The sequence below is a fragment of the Amphibalanus amphitrite genome, unplaced genomic scaffold (genome assembly GCF_019059575.1).
Source record: "Amphibalanus amphitrite isolate SeventyFive unplaced genomic scaffold, NRLGWU_Aamphi_draft 000386F_arrow, whole genome shotgun sequence".
NCBI classification, from domain to species: Eukaryota; Metazoa; Arthropoda; class Thecostraca; order Balanomorpha; family Balanidae; genus Amphibalanus; species Amphibalanus amphitrite.
In genome coordinates this window covers 440,486-460,211 of record NW_024881880.1, presented here as the reverse complement: position 1 = coordinate 460,211, position 19,726 = coordinate 440,486, and the positions used below count along the sequence as shown (strand labels likewise).

At 47.5% G+C, this 19,726-nt stretch overlaps 1 protein-coding gene across 1 annotated transcript in view; it reads left to right on the top strand.

Moving 5' to 3' along the window:
- The first annotated feature begins 493 nt into the window (after positions 1–493).
- The window catches only part of LOC122390193, a 45,415-nt gene continuing 26,182 nt past the window's right edge, over positions 494–19,726 (top strand). Inside the window, exon 1 of the mRNA XM_043382918.1 lies at positions 494–601. Within this exon, the coding sequence (XP_043238853.1) occupies positions 578–601 (24 nt within the window). The 5' untranslated portion in view covers positions 494–577. The remainder of the gene's footprint in view (positions 602–19,726) is intronic.

Genomic DNA, 19,726 nt, shown 5'->3' with positions numbered 1-19,726 from the left:
AAGATGAATTTGAATTGCACTTGATGCTGTTCATTCGAGGCCGACTAGTCACCATAGGTACCTACCATATTTTATGTTGCAAGATTTAATTTGTAAGTAGGCATTTATCATGCTGCTTACATAACTTGATATGACTAATAATCAGGAAGCATAGCAATGACTCCGAATTGCTCGCCGTTTTCCGCACAAAAGCCACCATTCCTAATACCAATCCCCTCTCCGCACACCGGCAAATCCAGTCACCGCCGTGACCACAACAGAATGACGCATCCCTTTAGTCTGCACTTTGCACTCTGCAGTCTACTGGGCAGACAAGAGTGAGTCTCGTCCATCCAGTCAGTGACGTCATCGTGCGTGCCCGGGCGCCGCGCGGGGGTGACGGTCAGCGGGGAGGGGAGGGGAGGGTGAGGAGGGCCGGGGGCGGAGCCTGCGGCGCGCGGCCGCACCGGGCCGACATAGGAGCGCCGGCAGACGGGTAGCTACCTGCGGCAGATCTTCACCAGCAGCGGCGGTGAGCGCACCAGGCACCGACAGCCGGCCACACTTACGACAGTACGCGGTTCGGCACGCGCCAGAGATGGACCTTCCGCCCGCCTACGGGGTGAGTGTTACATGGGTGGGCGCATGGGGATGGAGTTTGCGGCAGCGGATATAACGGGAGGTGGGTGAAAAGAGAAAGTACGCGTGATTCTGCGGTCAATTTGGGGCTTGGCGAAAGCTGAAATGAGAGTTGTTGAGATGGTTTGCGTGTTTGACCCGTGTTGTCATGCGTGTTTGACCCGTGTTGTCAAGACATATTTGTATAGAAAATGAACGACTTTGATTTCAACATTTGGGTTTTGTGCTAGGTCACACAACTTATGATTACCGGTAAGACTTGGGAAACCATCTATCGTGTTGTGGACACAAGTTTCCCTGCCCCCTCCCCCCCCCCCCCAGTGAATGCCGACTGGCGCATGGTGGCCTTATGCCTATAGCTTTTAACCTTGACGTAACACAGTCGCTACGAATACATACTATGCTGTCCGCGATCTGAACGTATCGCAACCAACTTGAAAACTGTCTCAGCTCGCTGCTTACAAATTCAATAGTAGCGTGACTGCCTGGAATTCATGAATGCTGAACCATTCGCTAGGGTAGGAATAGGTACGAGGTTATGAACATTGAATAGCTACAATGCTGCTAGACTTCCATCGAATGTAGCGGCACGTCACATGCATCGTTTTAATCCTCGGGACATCCCGTTTTGCTATCTCTGACGTGGATGAGGAGACTGGAGAGGTCATCCTGTCAACCGGACTTTGGTATGCAGGCTGACATGCTGGCTTTTCGCGATTCCACCATTCTCGGTAAGCCAACCAGGAACTGGATTACCGGTAACTAGAATTGAATTTTCACTTCTCACCATAAAGGCAGTCATAAAATGAAGCATTTTTCCATCTTTAGGGCTTCTCGTCAGTCACCCATTGTCTTTGGCAGACTTCTAGCGTCTATATAGAGTACCTACATTTATAGCGACTGACAGAGAGTTCGGCACATGGCAATCTATTCAGTAAGAACGTCTTTATGCGAATGCCTCATGCCTGCATACATAATTCAGGGTTGCTGCTTGCCTCTGATCAAGCTTATGAAAAGTCTGATGGAGTCGGAGTTCAGTGTGGAGTGTGTTTTCATATAGACTTTCAACGATCTGTGCTAAGTACATACCTAAAGTACCTATATATGTATATTGTATACCTACCTATTACCTATAGATCGTCATTGGATGTACTATTGAGCGCAGAATCCGCGCTCATACCGGGACCGAGGCTGGGCCACAGCGGGGCAGGCCTGGTGTGTCAGAGAGTGTACCGATTAGTGTGATGCGGCACAGTATCCTATGAGGGTCACGGAATGACATGACCTGGCTGTTTCTGTTCCGAGTGGGGCGGAAAGCCGGGGAAGGAGAGCCGCAGTATGCGGCCGCAGCCCGCGTGGAGTGTGTGCGGCTAGACGTCAACGTGAGCGTGATGGCACACCTCAGTGGTCTTGACAAGGGCAGGCTCACCTTGCTTTTCGATCAAGGTCACTGTGTCAAGCAGGCGGCAGAGATTCTCTGTGTAGCTCTAACTACTTCCAGACTGTGGAAACACCGTTATGAGCAGGAAGGGGAAAGGGGTTTGAAAGCGCGCTATGATAAGTGTGGAAGAAAATGGAAGACGACGGAGGAGGAAGACAGGCGCATGGTGGAGGTTCGTACTTTTCTTTTATTATTTGTTGCTGTTGTCTTTGCATTTCTAGGTCAAGACGAGCGTGTAGTATCAGATGACTAATCGGGCCAGCATAATGATAATATCGGGCCATAATGACTAATCGGGCCGGCATATAATGATAATATGTCGATTAAACAGCATGTCTAATTGATTAAACGTGTCAAACTATTTAATGAGGTTAGTGCTTGTACGAGGAACTTGTTTATAAATAGTAGAACATGTAAAAACCTGACCTTTTTTCCTCGATAATTACCAAAACTAATGCTGTACAAAAATATATTTTACTTGACAGAATGTAATATTTATTTCGACCACAGGTCTTTTTCAAACATTTTCAAATTAGAAAAGTGTCAATCTATTTACTTCAAGATAGGATTGATAATAATAGCGAGTAATTTTTTTCGGATCTCGCTTAATGTCGAAAGAGCCACAGCTCAAACATTTTATGTTCATGTTGAATGCTTGTAAAGTTTGTGAGACAAAATCAGAGCACATAAAAAATTGAACCAACTGAACAATGGTTGGCGGTTTCCTGCCCTCTGGGTGTCTAAAGAGACAGAACCTAAGATAAACGTTTTATGGTCTTTGTGTAACAGGTCAAATGCCAGTAAACGTTCGATTGCACAAGTCATATCCAGGTAGATATCGTTTTTGCCCAGCACGCCGTCTTCCCCGCACTCTTGCAAACGGTTCCATGTCAATTCCACCAGTGGCATTTCAAGCAGGTCAAACCAGTGACAACTACTCAACCAGTGACAACTGAACCAGTGACAACTCAACCATTGACAACTCAACCAGTGATAACTCAACCAGCGACATTTCAACCAGTGACAACCAGTGACAACTCAACCAGTGTGCTAAATGCATTGGCTCTATTGTCACAAACCACGTTGGTTAAGTTGTCACTGGTTGAGTTGACTGTATACCCTTGTGAACATGTGCATTTTTTCATTGTTGTTAAATATGTCTTCACTACTTCGGCAGGTGTTTTTTGCCCTCCGTGGAGGAAATGCACCCCGACGAGGAGCGACCCTGGACTCCAATGCAAGACAACGCCCCATATCCACACAGCGAGGGCAGTCGAGCAGTGGTTCAAAGACCACGCAGACTCAGTAAGTGGCATCATAAACCTATCATGGCTGCTAACTCTAAAGGCTGCCCCACACTGGACCTCGCATGCGGGTTGCGAGTTTTTGGGTTTTCGGGTTTCTTCAAAATCAAATAATACAATCTAGCTGAGCGACCCACACTACTATCTAACAAGCGAGTCTGCATGTTTTTAGCTTCCGAGCTACCTTGCATCGCATTCCAAAAGTTGATTTTGAGTCAACTTTCGATTTTCCTCGCTGCGAGGTCTGCAGGCTCTACGAGGTTTGCGGGTTTTTCGCTGGAGTCGAATTTTGGTTCGTTAATGCTGGTATTGCGACTATATGTAGTTTTCTGAAGGTGTACCGGCTTCACAGCATTCATGAAGTGACCATGAGGGTACGGTCTAATTACTCTATGAGTTAGTATTATGCCCGCAAACTCAAAACCCGCATGCGAGGTCCAGTGTGGGGCGGCCTTAAGTTGTGGTATGGTTTAGCTAAGTGACCGGTGACCTGATGGCATTATTTAAAAAATCTTGAGATGCTGTTTATTTATTTATCTGTTTATTCATTTTCACTCCAACAGCAATGCATCCCAATTAGAGGAGGCGAGGCCTACGGCTATGTGCGGGAGGCCGCTTTGCCCCTGGTCGCCTCGTCCCCGCCTGTTATAAACTTATTGAGATAACTTAAACAATTATTTAAAAAGTTCTTAAGATGCCTTAAAAAATTGATCAGTAATGATCAAACACTTTCCAACAGGTGTTATTCGTTGCACCATACAGCTTCATAGTCATGACCGATGTGTCAACCTATATCACGTTACAGTGAGTAGCAAACATGGTTTTGTTCGCAGGTTCGTGCCATCCCCTGGCCCAGGGCCCTCAATGAGCCCAGACCTGAACTCTATCGAAAATGTGTGGTCTCTAATGGTTCATGAGCTGGAGGAGGAGCTGCTCCAGCCGGCCCGGCAGCTCAACCAGGACGAGCTCTGGGCCGCCGTCTTGGCGAACTGGGAGGAGCTCCGCCGCCGCCCCGGCTACTTCCGGAGCCTGGTGGCCTCGATGAGGCAGCGCGGCTGGAGCAGTGCTCCGAGGCAGCGGCCGCGGCGGTGACCGGTGATGCAAAACCGGTCAACGCCGGTCGGCCACACCTCCTACTAAACCGTTCTGTTTGTTTGTCATCTTATGTTAAAGAACAGTGTTTTGTTTATAAATTTTACTTATGTTACCTACATGTGATTAGTGTGCAAGATGTATATTAGTACAAATGTGACTCAGTGACAAGAGGCTGATGCCTGATTTTTTTTTCGTGATGTGATGTTCAGGGGGCTTGAAACGTCTCAACTATTAGTGCGAGCTAGGAGTACTATGATCAGCAGCACTTGTATACCGGATGGCCCAGAAAAAACGTTCCCAACTTTAAATCAATATTTCTCAGAAAGTGATAAAGATACAACATTGAAACTTCGAATAGTCAATGCGGCACACATTTTCAGTAAATGGTGCGATTTTCATGGTGTTCGGTAAATTTCTTTTTAAACGGTTCGTGTTTCAAGCATGCCATGTAAAAATTACTTTTTTGCTCCGATGCTTACTAAAAAAATGTGAGTGAGCGGGTCCCTTTTACCCCGCGGCACCGCGGCCTAGAGCCATGGCTTCTTTTTTTTCACATTAAAATAGTTTATTCAACACGACTCAACAGCACCGTTCATTCAGACACAGTATTGGCTTCGTCCGCGCACAGGTGCCGGCCCATGCGGCGTACAAAAAAAAAAAAAAGAAACGGAAACATCCTCACGATATTCGCAAAACACCGCCGGCATCCGGCACCATCGCCAAGCGACCGCCGCAACGCGCGCGCCCGACGCCGCCGCGTTCCTGAGAGAGCCATAGCTTCTACTGGCAGCTAGTCACATTGATGGTTAGGGTCTCAGGATGACACATTCCCTCAGGCAACCACGATGGCTCTGTGCCAGCGGCATCGGAAGAAGTTTCCAGTTTTCTAACCATCTTGTGGCTCAAATGCTTTCCTGGCTGACATTCCTGGGAAAAGGTAGCTTTTCAACCAGTTTTTTTTTTGTCATCTGCTGGCAATGTTGTTTTTCATAAGCTATTCTGTGGTCTTCTGGCACAGGAACCAGTCTGCTTTAGTTTGCTTTCCTTATCCGGTCGATTTACTGTTTGATCTACTGAAAGGAGGGTAATCAGCAGTAATCCATGCACCGTGCCACTCCTGCTCGAAACATGATTTGGTGTTGAAACGAATGGCATCCATGAGCACCATTTTGGCTCAGTATTTGAATATTTGGCACATTAGTGAGACAAAAATATTTAAAATAAGAACATACGGGTTGTTTTCATTCACGTGCTCTATTTTTTATTCTTTTTTATAACATGGGACGTCTAACCCTATCATCACTATCTTTTGACATTGCAAAAACTTCTTGCTTAATTCAACTCAAGATTCCCAGCTTGAAAATGATGGTATAGTGTTATAATTTGGCATACCAATGCGCAAAAAAATGACGCAAACTTGATGAAAATTTTGGCTCGATATTTGTACCCGAATTTGATATATGTATAGGCCTCCAAAGTTCGGAACGTTTTTTTCTGGGCCACCCGGTATAGCATCGCTGGATTATGTGCAGTGAGAATAGACTTGATTACTCAACCTGTTATCCGACAAACCCCAGGACTTCACTTGAACAAATATATAGCTGACACTCCTGGCATGTCTTGTTTTATTATTTGAAAAACTGTAAAGCTTCGTTTTTAGACGTAGGTGCTACTAGCATGCAGTCATTCCTCTATTGCAGTCATTTCCTCTAACAATGAATTAGTCAACTCTAATTCATTGACAGCGAGAGTTTTATCAGCACCCAGGGCTTCGACAAATTTTGAATGACTCCGACTACTAATAAAACTGTTCACTCCGACCGACTACGGTTCCGGCTTCGACATCTTTTGCATTGAGGATTCCTAAAACGGTTGTGCAAAAGATGAAAAGGAAGATTAGTGCACTATGTGATATTTATTTTAATTGTCGCCCGTGGAAAGGGCCGCACCCTCCTGAGGTTTTTCACGAATAGCGAAAAAAGGCGGCACGTGCCGCCAGCTTTCCGGCTACCTTATGGACCATCCTTTGCGCAACTTTTGGCGAAAAAATGACCGGGTCAGGTCAGGTAACATAGCTATGACGTCACAAAGGTAACAAGGTCAGGCCGATTTTGCACGAAATCGTAGTTTTTCGTGCTTTTAACGATGATATCGGTCACACTTTGGCATTGTTTGGGTCAACATGGCACTGACACACCCTCCATTGACCTATGTAGGGTCAAGGTCAGGTCAGGTCTAGTTCAGGTCAGTGACCTCTGGTGACCTCTTGAAGTTTGACTTTCCGGCGGTAATTTTTGGCCCTGAATTCGAATCTGATGGCCAAATAAAGCTCGGGCACTTGGTTTATTGAGCGTCTCAGGGTCAAGGAGAAGTCGCCGACAGGTTAGATCACATTTTCGACCCTAAATGTCAGACGGCATTTTCGACCACCCGGGGCACGAACGCGACCCCGCCGGCTTCCGGGCGCTCTGCCCCGGAAGTTATCGCGTAAAATGTGACAAACTATACACCAAAATGCACCAAATTCACACAGAAATACGATGGTGAAAATTCCATGACGATATCTGCCATAGCGGCGACGCTACAGGCGCGCAAAGTTAAAAATGCCGATTTTCCCGAACTTTGATCTTTAACCTGCAAACTTAGGTCAAATATTGACCTATGGTCAAAAGTAATATGCGCAATCGCGAGCTCTCGTCGAGAGCAATACGCTGTTTTTCCGCTAAGCTCTACGACGACGCGTTTCGAAACGGCAGAAGGGGTCGTACCCCCCCTCCCCCTCCACTGGAAAGGATGGCGAAATGCCGTCCACGGGCAAGGATTAAATTTTTAAACTGCAAAGTTCTTAAGCGCCGATTCGGGCAGCTTTGATAACGGTAATACCGAGGGGCACGCATTCGTGACGCATGCCCAATAAATGTGAATTGTTATGTCACATTGACGTTATGTTACCATATACTTCGGAGAAACAAAAAGTCTAGTTCAGACAGAATGGCGGTGGCCATAGGGAAGTTGTGGCATTTTCACTTATAGTTCGGCTCAGACTTCCGGTGAGATTTGTGCTTCCGGTACTTATTTGATAGGAACGGAATTTTTATTAAGGTGAGATGAGCATTTTTGAGAAACATGGCAAACTTTCATTTATAGTTAATAAAAAGTGTGCTCATGGTCTGGAAAAGCAAGGAGCAAGGCCAAAAACATCAGGAGTTTTTCTATAAAACGTTGCGGTGAGAGCAAAGAGGGCGAAGAATTTAAGGACGATCCGAAACTATGTAACGGCACACCTTAAAACACAGAAGCCTCTTTAATCGCATTCCTACAGAAAGGGGTCTTTCCCCGGCTGGTCGGCCATATAATACACCGTTTCACCATGTCGGTGGCCTGCCTGTGTAGGGGAACAGCTATCTGCTGACACCGCCCGGGCCCGCTCCCCGCAAACAGCCACCGTGATCAGTGGACTTCAAGCAAGCCCAAAACTTTGCTGGAGAAATAATCCCAATATACACAGTGCACACTGCCGCACTAACTCCGCGCGGGCTGCGACTGCATGAATCGCTCCCCTTCCCCGGCCTCCCTCCCCCACTCGGGGGGGGGGGGGGAGGGAGGCCGGGGCGGCTGCCTTCCGTGTGGCGGCTGACCCAAGTTCACCAGACAGCAGCCGCCTGGATGGGATACTGTTCCGCAGCGCACTATCGGTACACTCTCTGATACACCAGACCTGTCCTGCTTCGGTCCCGGTATGAGCGCGGATTCTGCGCTCAATAGTACGTTATAGCGATGATCTCTCGGCTCTATCTGTAACGCTAGCATGAATACAGATGTTCAACTCCGGTATAGACTGAAAACTACACGTGCTGACGCTACAATGCAAAAACTTGGAATACCTATATAGCAGATACATTTCATAAAAGTTAACTGATAAATTTGTGGATTTCGCTTGATGTAGGCATCCTCGTGGCTGTCAAGTACCTACTTAACGCTATCGTCGAGCAATCAAGTAACTATGAGAAAATAACAAGGGGAGAGAAACTCTCAAAAATAGTATTCGCGTCCAATTAGGTATGGCGACGTTCTGTTACGTAATGACGCAACTGCTATCATAATCCCATTCGTTATTTCTTAACCCACGAGCCGCTGGGGGGGGGGCATAAAGTTGCCCCCCCCCCTTTACGTTTTGTGAAATATCTCCGAAACCTGATGAGCTACGAACGTGAAACTTGGCATAGCTTCAAATGAATACCTAGGCAATGTTTGAGGAAGGTTTGGTGGTTGTAGCACCTAAGATGACGTCACAGTGACGTCATAAAGTTTTGCCGTTTTCCGATATGGACCGTTTTTGATGACGCTGAGCATGAAACTCAACTGTAAATGAACTAGACAGCACCTGCTGTCATCCTAAAACATCTAACTACACTTCCATCTAGTTTCTGGCCAATAATTGACCCTTTATATTCGGTCCCATGTATCTGATGTATCGTGAGGAATATGAGAGTCGCAAATCTATAATTTCACTTATGACGTCACTGTGACGTCACTTCAAATGGGATCGACACCAAATTTGGACACAACCTCGGCTAGGTATTCAGGAAGATGTGTGCAAAGTTTCGCTTCTCTATCTCTTCGCGTTGCGGCGATATCGTCGCAGAAGTAAAGGGGGGGGGGGCAACTATATGCCCCCCCCCCCAGCGGCCGGCGGGTGGCGCGGAGGCCCAGCGGCCGCCGGGTTAAAGGTTATTTATTACAAAGATTAATTGCAAAGACACTTATCCAATTAGCTATTGAAATATGCTAAGCTATAATCTACACCGCCTATGCCAACTATGCGAATTATCATTTGCCAAAAAAAAAAAAAAATGCGGAAGTGCCTAAGTACCAACGTTAGATATAGGTCGGGGAACTATTTCGCGCGTTTCATCGTACCCTGTAGGTAACACCCCGCCGCTTTCGAAACCGCTTCGGCCTGCTCATAACTTAATTCATAAAAATGTTAATAACCATATTCATAACCAAACTCCTTCTGAAGGGGTCATTGGACACGCATAATCACACCGCTGAGTGCTGACCTTATTCCTTATGGTCTTTTCATGCGAGAACTGTTGCGGAACCCGTTTAAAATGATGCTTATGAACGTTTATCTCTGCTAGGCCTCTAATATTAGCTGATCCGTTAGCACTACTGCTCTCGCGATCTGTGACGTAACTGCTCCAATGACGTCACAGGTGACCCGGTGAGGGCGGCATTTGGCAGGGCGCCAGACTGCGTCCCGCATGGGTTCCATGATAAATGACTGCGGCACGGGAAAGCCCGGCCGGTCTCCATATGTATACCAGAGACCAGGCCCGGCGTGAGATGGAGATCTCCCAGGTCTTGGATGTGTCACTGTGCAGTTATGTGGTCTTTGTAAATGTTATCAGTGATACAGTCATGTCCTAAATTGGAAGTTCCTGTGGATTTACGTTAATTGCTGGTAATAACCAACGCAATGCAATAAGGCGGCGGGGTGCGTCATTAATTTCCATCGAATCGAAAGCAATAGCCATACACTATCGGTTGTAGCTCTGCAGATCGGATCACGAAGATTTGTGGGACATAATTAAGAAACATAAATTAAAATCACAAACATTTAACCATCCATCAAACGTCGTGAATATGGTATTTGTAATTAAAAATGACAATCATAGATTTGATTATCATTGAGGGCTACTGGCGGATCCAGAAAGGGGGTATTGGACGCCTCGGGGGGCATTACCTCAACAGTTTCTTTTAATTCCGAAAATTCATCGGATTTCCATTCCTATACGCACTACTGCATGCAGTTTAAAACAAACTTTCCCAATAAAAGTTGTTTAGTTTTCGTTTTATTATTTAAAAAGACGGCAAATTTTCGTCGATTTCGGGTGCTGCGGGGTGGGAGTGTGTGTGTGTGTGTGGGGGGGGGGGGCATTTGCCCCAAATACCCTCCCCCTGTATCCACTAGTGTTGAGGGCTAGATGTCAAATGTGCGCTTTTGTTACAGATCAGTGTCCTGGCTTCGCAAGTCACAATGCCTACCTTTTATCTCATATCGCCGTTCTATGCAGTCCGAGAGTGCCTCAACGATATTCACATTTGACGGTACCTACTGTTGAAATTAGTGAACCTCTCAATTGGGCCATCGACGTGTGCATTTTCCTATGCGCACCGCACATAAACGATCACGTTTGGTTGCACACGCATTAAGTAAAGTATATTTACCGTTACCATTCAACTGCTGTTTTATGGCAACTTGTTGAGTTGGCGACTGTTGGCTGGTTGATTTTGCTAACGTGACAGTGCAGTGGATGAAGTCACAAAAACTGTCTGACTGATAGGTACATCGACGTAATAAAGCCCGTCGATTGTCTAAAAATAACAACGGGATGTTCAAATGATACTGGTGTGACCGTGGGAAAGTGATCAACACCTCAGTATGGGGTGCATGGGGTGCAGAGGGTAGCAACGACCTCTGAATCACAGAGGACATCACGTCCCACCATCAGTGGTGATGCCAGTGTCTGCTGACGCACCACATCAACTGACGCGATACGTGACCTCACACGTGCAGTGCACGTAACATGAGGTCACGAACTGTATTTTTTGCTCCGTCAGCTGAGCGTGACACATTGTCGCATGGTTCAGTCCATCAGAATCATAATATTCACTTCATTCATCATAGAAGGAAAGCAGAACGGGACACATCGGGGCCCTTTCTCAACTTGGACTTCTGTTATTCAGTACTAAATTATGGCCAGGTGATCAACCGTGGGGTAGCAAGACATCTTCCTTTATTCACCAACCGGTTGAAGGTTTGATATTATAATTTAACCGTAGCATTGATCGCTACTGAAAACTCTTGTGATACGTCAGCGCTCTTGGTATACAGGTTTTCTGCCGTCCCATTCCCCATCCAGCCGCACCCTCTGAATCACTCCTGACCTTCAGCTCTGACGTGCCTGACCTCTGTGTCAATCCTACCTGCTCTCCCCATCACAGCTACACAGCTAAACCGCGGACTAGATTAGCAGGTGGATAAAAGCGGAAAGCTCTAGCACACTCGTCCCCTATAAGCTCTTTATGCAGCTCGCACTGTGCGGCATGGCATTGTCGCGGCTTTCCGCCGCGGCTTGCATGCAATAATGCAACACACCGGTGGAGTGCAGCCTGTGAGCACAAAGACCTACGTGTGGCCGGGTCATGAGGGTTCCCCAGCCACGGCCGCGGAACGCCACTGACCGACCGACGGATAGTCTGGGCTGGGGCTCTCCCCATGACACAAAACCACAGCGCCGGTGCAGGGTCGAACCGCATGCGTGCGTCTATATTTGTCAGTGGTGAGGTGGCCTTTAATTTCCGCGTTGGATGTGGTTATCATTGTGCGGGACCACTGTGTGACGTCAGGTCCTTCCCTTCCGGTGGAGTTTCGGACTCATAATGGCATTGTCATCATGCGACGCCTAGTCATCGAGTCGTCATATTTGCGGATGCTCGATCTGAGAAACTGTATGGCTTTGACGGTCAATAATTGTCACCTTGGTTTTCAAATGTTGTGAAACAAGCCCCAAGTGCGTTTTATTTGCTTATCCTTGACGCTTGCTTTTCAAGAAGGCAATGAACGGCAACTTCCGAAGGAGACCTGAATGATAACGCTACCGTATATGTAGTATATTCTTTCGCTTCGACTAGCTTGCTTTTTGGCATGCAGATCGGCTCTTGAATGTTCCAATAAAGTTAAAAGCAACCAAATCACATTCGTACGTTAAGTTTATAGATCATCCAATTTTTATAAGAAAAAAATAATTCATTTTTACCAAAAAACGACTTCCGTCACTGACGCCAGTTCTGATGTCAGTCAGGAAGGAAAAAATTAAAAACAGGCGCATTTTCGTCAATGCACATAAGATCATTTATGTCAACAAGCTGTCTAGTGGTCAAATCACTACGAACGTCATTCTAAGACGTCACAACAAATTATCCTCAACCAATCATAACGTACTTAATTTCCTGATAAAGTGCATGAATAAACATAAGCCCTCGCAAGTGAAAAGAAACAATTGCCTTGCGCCTGGTCCATACCTAAGTGAACCTGCCGTATCAAGTCCGAGGACAAGTGCAATAAAAATGTTTTGAATTACCAACGCAACAGGGAAAACTGTTTGTGAATTCGCCTTGGTGTTGTGCCGAACCCTATACGAGCTTTTGGGAGCATTTTTAAGGTACGACGTGCCTACTTACAAGGCATTATCACGAACGTATAATGCGGCGGTAGCTGAGGAAAAGCAGCCGCGCGTCACTGGGGTTACCGCACGTGGACGACCCTGCTGACCTTGGTAATCCTGTGGCGTGTGCGTGATTTGGCCTCACGGAGCGCACGCGAGTGCACACCTAACTCAGGTGACGATCATAGACCCCAGCGCTGAAACTAGTTTCCGCATTTGATAGTCCGCAGCTTAGTGCTCATCTCACACTCTCACAGTCTCTGGCCTGACAGGAACGGTGTCGGGAGAAGAGGGAATGCGTGGGTATCCCCCGCTATCACAGCCGCGCCTCGACAGAGATGCCGGGGTCGCGAGACAAGAATAGAAAAGAGTTCTGGGAACGGTAAGGGGGAAGATGGCGGCACACCTCGCTGGTCTCTTGATATTGCCTTGGGCCGGAATAACATAGCCGGCGTTAAAGTAAAGTAAAACGGAAGATCTGGCTAATTGCCAGCTAGTAACTTTCCCCTACCCCGACCAGGGCCTTGGCCTATCGGGAGCAAAATTCAAACAAAAAATGGTCTGGGTTCCACCCCATCCTTTTGGAACTTTCATGCCTTCATATGAGTCAGCGGCAGTCATATCACCATTTCACTGCGCAGACACAACCTGTTGCGAATCCAACGACCTCAAAACCCGAACTGGTAGATACCGGCCTGGGCTGCAGAATGGCCGCGCACGTTCTCGCTGCATTGGACGGCTCCCGCCGGGCGGGCGGGCCGCTACCTTGGCCACGCTGCAGCGCACAGTCTTCTGCCCTCGACACAGATACTGGGCGGTCACCCCGCCACGGCGCCGGCGCTCCGCCTACCTAAACTGCGCCACTCGCCTCCCCTCAACCGGGCCGAACCCTCGGAGAAGGGCTTTCCACCGGGGCCGGCTTATGGGTTGTGGTATAATTCACCCCGGCGCCACTACCAGGAACGTAACCTACCGGACAAATAAGTGTTTCTTATCAACAGATTAGCTTTCAGACATTTTGCGGTGGAAACCTGCTCGGGCCTTCTGGCACTCCGCACCACTTCACTGCGGCGTGTCTAGGAGCAAAACGTTGACCTCTGACCTGTGACGTCATCAAACCGGTGCACGTGCAGTGGCAGCGGTCAGCCGTGCGAGGCGGCGGGCAGGGATAGAACATTGAGAAATCTAAGAGCAAAACGTTGACCTCTGACCTGTGACGTCATCAAACCGGTGCACGTGCAGTGGCAGCGGTCAGCCGTGCGAGGCGGCGGGCAGGGATAGAATATTGCTGTGTTTGCTGCACTCTGGAATGCTGCAGAGCCCGCGCCTTCGCCCGTCGCTACGTCGCCGGCACGGCTTTGTTCCCCGTCACGTACTGTATACAGGTTTGCGCTGGTCAGTGGCGTACACACCTGGTTTTCCGCGTGGCAGTTTCCTTTGAGGCATCACTAACCCGTCACTGACCCGCGCTGAAAGTGCTCAGAAATATTGTGACGTTCAGATGGAATGCAACGGTGACAATGGGTCGGAATGAAATATGAGGAGCAGAACTCTGTTTCCGTCCTCGGAATCCATTCAAGGGAAAATGAAACCCATTCGTGTCATAAATGCCGCTGCCTTCTATATTTGGTGCAGCTGCACGTGCAGCGTATTGTGTGTAAAAGTTAGCAGGCGGATCGCCACAAAAATCGACGCGGGTGCGCCAAAGCCGCCTCTGTGCTGACTGATTTTCCGGTTGATTCGCTGCTATGTGGAATTTAGGGAACGACGTTTGACGATGAGGCGATGAATCTGTAGCTCAGTGACCGCGGCGCATCAGTACTTGCAGCTATGAAGGCATGAGGCAGGCTCTTAAGTCCGACATTCTCATTATGTCACATCACACAAATTATAAAAAAGTGCAGGAGTTTCGTGCAGCTTTGGCCACCAAGGGCCACTTTGGCCCACTCCTGGAAAACTAATTTATTTTGCTGTAACTTTTTACACTCAGGGGAAAGTAGGGTAAGACGGTCAGGAAAGCCTACCCTGACCGTCTACCCCACTTTCCCTTGTAAAACGTCACAGCAAAACAAATGGGTTTTCCAGGAGTGGGCCAAAGTTGCACGAAACTACGGTATATAAATAGCAATTTATTTCACTACATGGCTGTAATGAGAAGATAAAATAAGGACCACAGATTGACGACGTTGTTTCCCAGCTTTTGTGGACAACTAATAATTACCGCTGGCCTGACTCATTAGGCGTCAAATGACATCATCACTGGTCCATCCCGTGTCAATGACGTCATCATCCCGTGCCATGGTGCCTGGAGGGTTACGGTCACGAAAACGTGACGCTAGATATGTCCTTCTAGGGCTCACGACGCTGTCCCTATACGAGAACGATTCAGGTACCTAACGTTATATCCTTGGCAGTTGGCATTGCAAATTGCTAGAGATTAATTGCTTAGTTTACCTTATGATTAAATTAACCAGCCCTGATAGGCAAGAAATCTGAACTGGTTGTTACACATATTCAAACATTAGACTTCCAAAGGAATTGAAGAACATCTTTGGAGTCTGGTCCAAACAAGAAATCTAAGCTATGGGTCTTCAAATATGCTACGTCCTTGGCCACCGCAACCGCAGCGCATCACGTACGTCGTGGACAATTCTCCCTGCGCCCGGCGGCGGGCTCCCGGAGTAGCCGATCGACCCGCCGCCGGCACGCGTCTGCTGACCCGCCCCCGATGACGTCACCAACCTGTGTCGTCAGCGGCGGGAGTCCCTGGTTGCGTCATCACTGCACGATGGCCTAGAGAATGCCTCGACAGGCGATCCTCACGTTTTCCTTTACGGCTTTTCAAACAAAGGTGACCAAACATTGTATGTGTTGGGGAGTGGACTGTGGAGGTGCGGTAGTTTGCGGTTTGCATTTCCCCAGTTTCTTTTTCGTGTATTTTTCACGGTAAGTTCAAAGTTGAGAGGCACTCGCGCCTTGCGAAAAGGTCAACGAATCATAGAGGTGGCATTCCAGTCCCGACGTTTACTAAGACTCTAGGCTGGAAAATGAACGTTGACGTAGCCCGGTATACATATTACATGATATGATTATGAGGTGACATGCAATGACGCTTAGCTAGAGCACGACCATATCGTGATGGTTCTCATTGAACGTCATCCTAAGTTTGTACGTAGCTTGCATGCATGTAACATGCGAAGATACCGTCAATTTACCCTCAAAGTACCTATGTAGTGTGATCATTTCAAACCAGGTTCACATGGTGCGTTTAAAAAAAAAAAACGTTGAGGTCATAAACCAAATAATACGATAAGTGCTGTGCTTAATTCATGACGTAAAAATGACTATGGGTGAGTAAATACCCCGTCTTATCCTTTAATAACCTCACAACAATAGGATAACTATGTTGTTATTGCCTCGTAGGTAAGTGAATACCCGTTTTATCGTGTAATAACCTCGCAACAATAGGTTACCTATGTTGTTATTGCCTCATGCCCCTGGCCTTGTCAGCGTATGTCTCATCGTTATCACTGGCGGATCCAGAAAGGCGGTTTTGGACGATGCAGGGGGGACATACCATTAAAAAGTGTCCCCAAATTAAAAAAAAACTAATTGGATTTCAATTTCTGACGCACTACTATGCAGTTTAAAATTATCTTCTCCTTGCCAAAGTTGTTTAGTTGTCGTTTTATCGTCCAAAACCGCGTTTTGTCGATCTCATGCGTTGCGGGGGGGGGGGGGGGACATTTGCCCCATATGTCCCCATCCTGGATCCGCCATTGATCGTTATTTCACTCAGGCTTCCAGTTCCTCCATTTACAGCTCCACGAACACATAATTCGTGAACTAGGTACTTAGCACTTTAACGCGCTACTCATTTCTCGACTGTTCTATTGTTCACCACAACCGCGTCGGCGTGCTTGTCTGCTTACTTTAGCGGTAATATCCCGCTCTCGTACTCCAAACGGGACAGCCAACAACACACTGAGCTTCAATACAATGCAAGCGAAACCAAGATATTTCCCGAATAAACAGGATATTTATGGTTGTGCAAGTCATCGCTCCATCAAAAGCACCAAGGTCACCTTCAAAAGGCGCTGTGCCCGCGGGGCGCGGTAGATGGTCTCAGGGGATGGAGGTCAGGCTCGGTGGTCCGCGCGGCTGGCGGAAATCCCCGGACACCCGCGCACCCAGAAACACCAGGTAGCCGGTGTGTCTGAGCGTAATGAGAGCATCTGAGCGCGATCAGCAGTGGCTTCCGGTGTGCCGGGTGCGCCCACCGCGCGATTGTCGCGATTGTTGGAACTGCTTGCGCCCACCTGCTGGGGTCCAGTGTGACCTCCACGACTAATATTCCGGCGGGGAGGGGAGGGGCGGAGTGGAGGGGAGGACAGGTGGGCGTCTCCACAGGTATAGCTGGAGGTCAGCCCGCAGCGCGTGCTCGACAGCATCACCGCCCCAGGCGATCATAATGACCCTCAGAGGGTAATCAGATCCCGCGGGTTCCGTTCCGCCTAGTTTCGCATTGGCCACAGTCTGCTGACTACGCTCAGACGAGACGCGAGGGCAGGCTACGACCACCAAATTATAAGCTGCTGAAAAAAGTGGTCTGTGGCATTATAGACGGCAAAAACATGCCACTCGCGCGATGGAAATGCCAGATTTTGGTAGGTATGTCTTGTATCGTCTCGCGTTCTCCGTATCGCCGCAGTTTGGACAGAACTTGCACGAGTTGAACATTCGGCTTACCACATATAACCGATTCCAACAACCATTTGATGGATGTGGCCAGGATAACCGACAGGATGTGTGCTGAATGTTGACCACGCTATACCGGTGGGGATAAGACGGCTCTTATAGCTATAGATATCTACATACGAGTGGCTCAACATCAAAGTATTTCAGTTTTAAAGTTACATTCTAGTCAATGCTGTTACTTAATAGTCCGCGTCAGCTATCGTTTCAAGTGGAGCAATTTTGATACGACGAATTATACCTATCCCGCGAGTTGCTGGGGGGGCGTTAAACGCCCCCACTTTTTTCGCCGGGCCATAGCATAGAAACGGCGCGCCGCAGGCGCGCCAAATTTTGGGTACCTGTAGGGAATTGATTGAAGTTTATTGTGACAAAGTTTCAAAAAAATCGGTCGGAGAATTTTTGAGATATCGAGGTTTTAGTGACGTCATGATTTCTGAGTTTTCGACCAAAAACGGCATATGTTCAAAAAATCATATAAAATCACAGAATAGACATACAGACATGCCGTAAACGCCATTAGACTGCCAATACCATGCTCAATCAAATGGCTATCTTCGATTATTGATTATCGTTCCGCATTTTCCATAATCTTGAACTGAATCTTGGCAATTTTTCGTGACTACTTCACGACCATGATACATTAATTTCTTAAATTGAACTTTTTGAGCCAAACACGTACACATATGATAAAATGAATGTCACCATCGTGTTCTACGCTCCAAATTACCTATAAAACATGTGTCACAGGCTGCGGATATCAGTTTTGATTTTCGGGAATATGTGCCTACCCGGTTGACCTGACCTTGACCCTGACCTATGCTTGACTGACCGTTACATGGAGCTGACACTCTTGTAGGCCTTATAAGATGGATTGTGCACCGTTTTGACAGAGTTTATGGCGAGAGGCGCCCATTGCGAAGTCCTGAAGTCCATGCTACTGAAAGCCCGATTTCAGGTGTTTGACCTGACCTTGACCCGACCTGTGACCTCAAAATTCAACTTAAAAGTACTCATCTGAAGCGTCTCGTCGCGCTCTTTCGTTTGCCGCCTCGTGCGTTTCGCTGCGCCTATTGGTTCTCGGGTTATGGGCTGGGGGCGTTTAACGCCCCCCCCCCCCCCAGCAAACGGTGGGTGGCGAAATACCCCAGCAACTGCCGGGCTATTCAACATCATCGCTTCCACAGACTTGCAAGCATAATTAATACACATAAGCTGGCGGAGATCACTGATTGACTTTTGCGGTAAACTTTCGGAGACTAGGCGTCTTTTCAACATTTTTTTTTTTTACTTAACTTGTTTGATCTTAGGTTTAAGTTAGTTTTGACTCCCTCGACCAAAAAAAAAAATCATAATAATTAATAATAAATATCACTTACTGCTATAGATATTAAAAGCGCCGTTAAAACTATGAGATAACTGTTTTATGCCTTGAAGCTGGTGTTGATGCTAAAATTCAGTGCATAGGATACGTTTATGTTCATCCGTTAAACACAGGTGTTAGCCGTCTTATTCAAGTCACCCATGCATGATAACAACTAGGAAGGGAGCTGGACAGCCAACGATTCGCCCATGAATCGGAAAATAAAAAAAATGAAAGTAGTCGCACCCATAAAACACTGCCTACATTCTCACGCCAGAGCTGTATGCTATTATCTGTCGTCCTTCGGACGTCCAAAACTGGTTGCACAAGCCTGGAACGTCACATGCAGTGCTGGCCCATTGTCGGTCCACACCTGTCGGCCTTGTGGGCCTTGTGGTCGACAGCGGTACCCCTGTTCCCTCCGGGCGCGTCACGTGACGCCCTCACGTGCACAGACCGTGAACGCCGCGCGCTCGCATTGCTGAAGAGGCCCGGACTGGAGTGAACCGACGATTATTATGGAGTTATGCGGACCCACGAACCGGGTTCAAGTGACTCTTAAAAAACACGCATTTGGTGTAGTTACATTATGAACATTTCTACTTTTAAGAATTTGTAACAAAGGTATGAAACTACAAACGCAACAAGCCGACACACGTGCATATTATTCGAGAAGGCAATAGAATGGAAGTTCATGCGGAGCATTTGCATGAATATTCCTACTTCATTCGCTGATGCAGCGCTCCCGACCAGCATGCCCATTGCCTATACCGGTAAAACAACCTAAATGGCAATTACCCGCGCAATAAAAAAGACAGGTGCGGGACATTATTAATGCAATTGCCTTTCGTTACCGTCTAGTGACACAACACCGGTTAAACTACCGCATTTTTCCACTATAAGGGTCGACACTCAA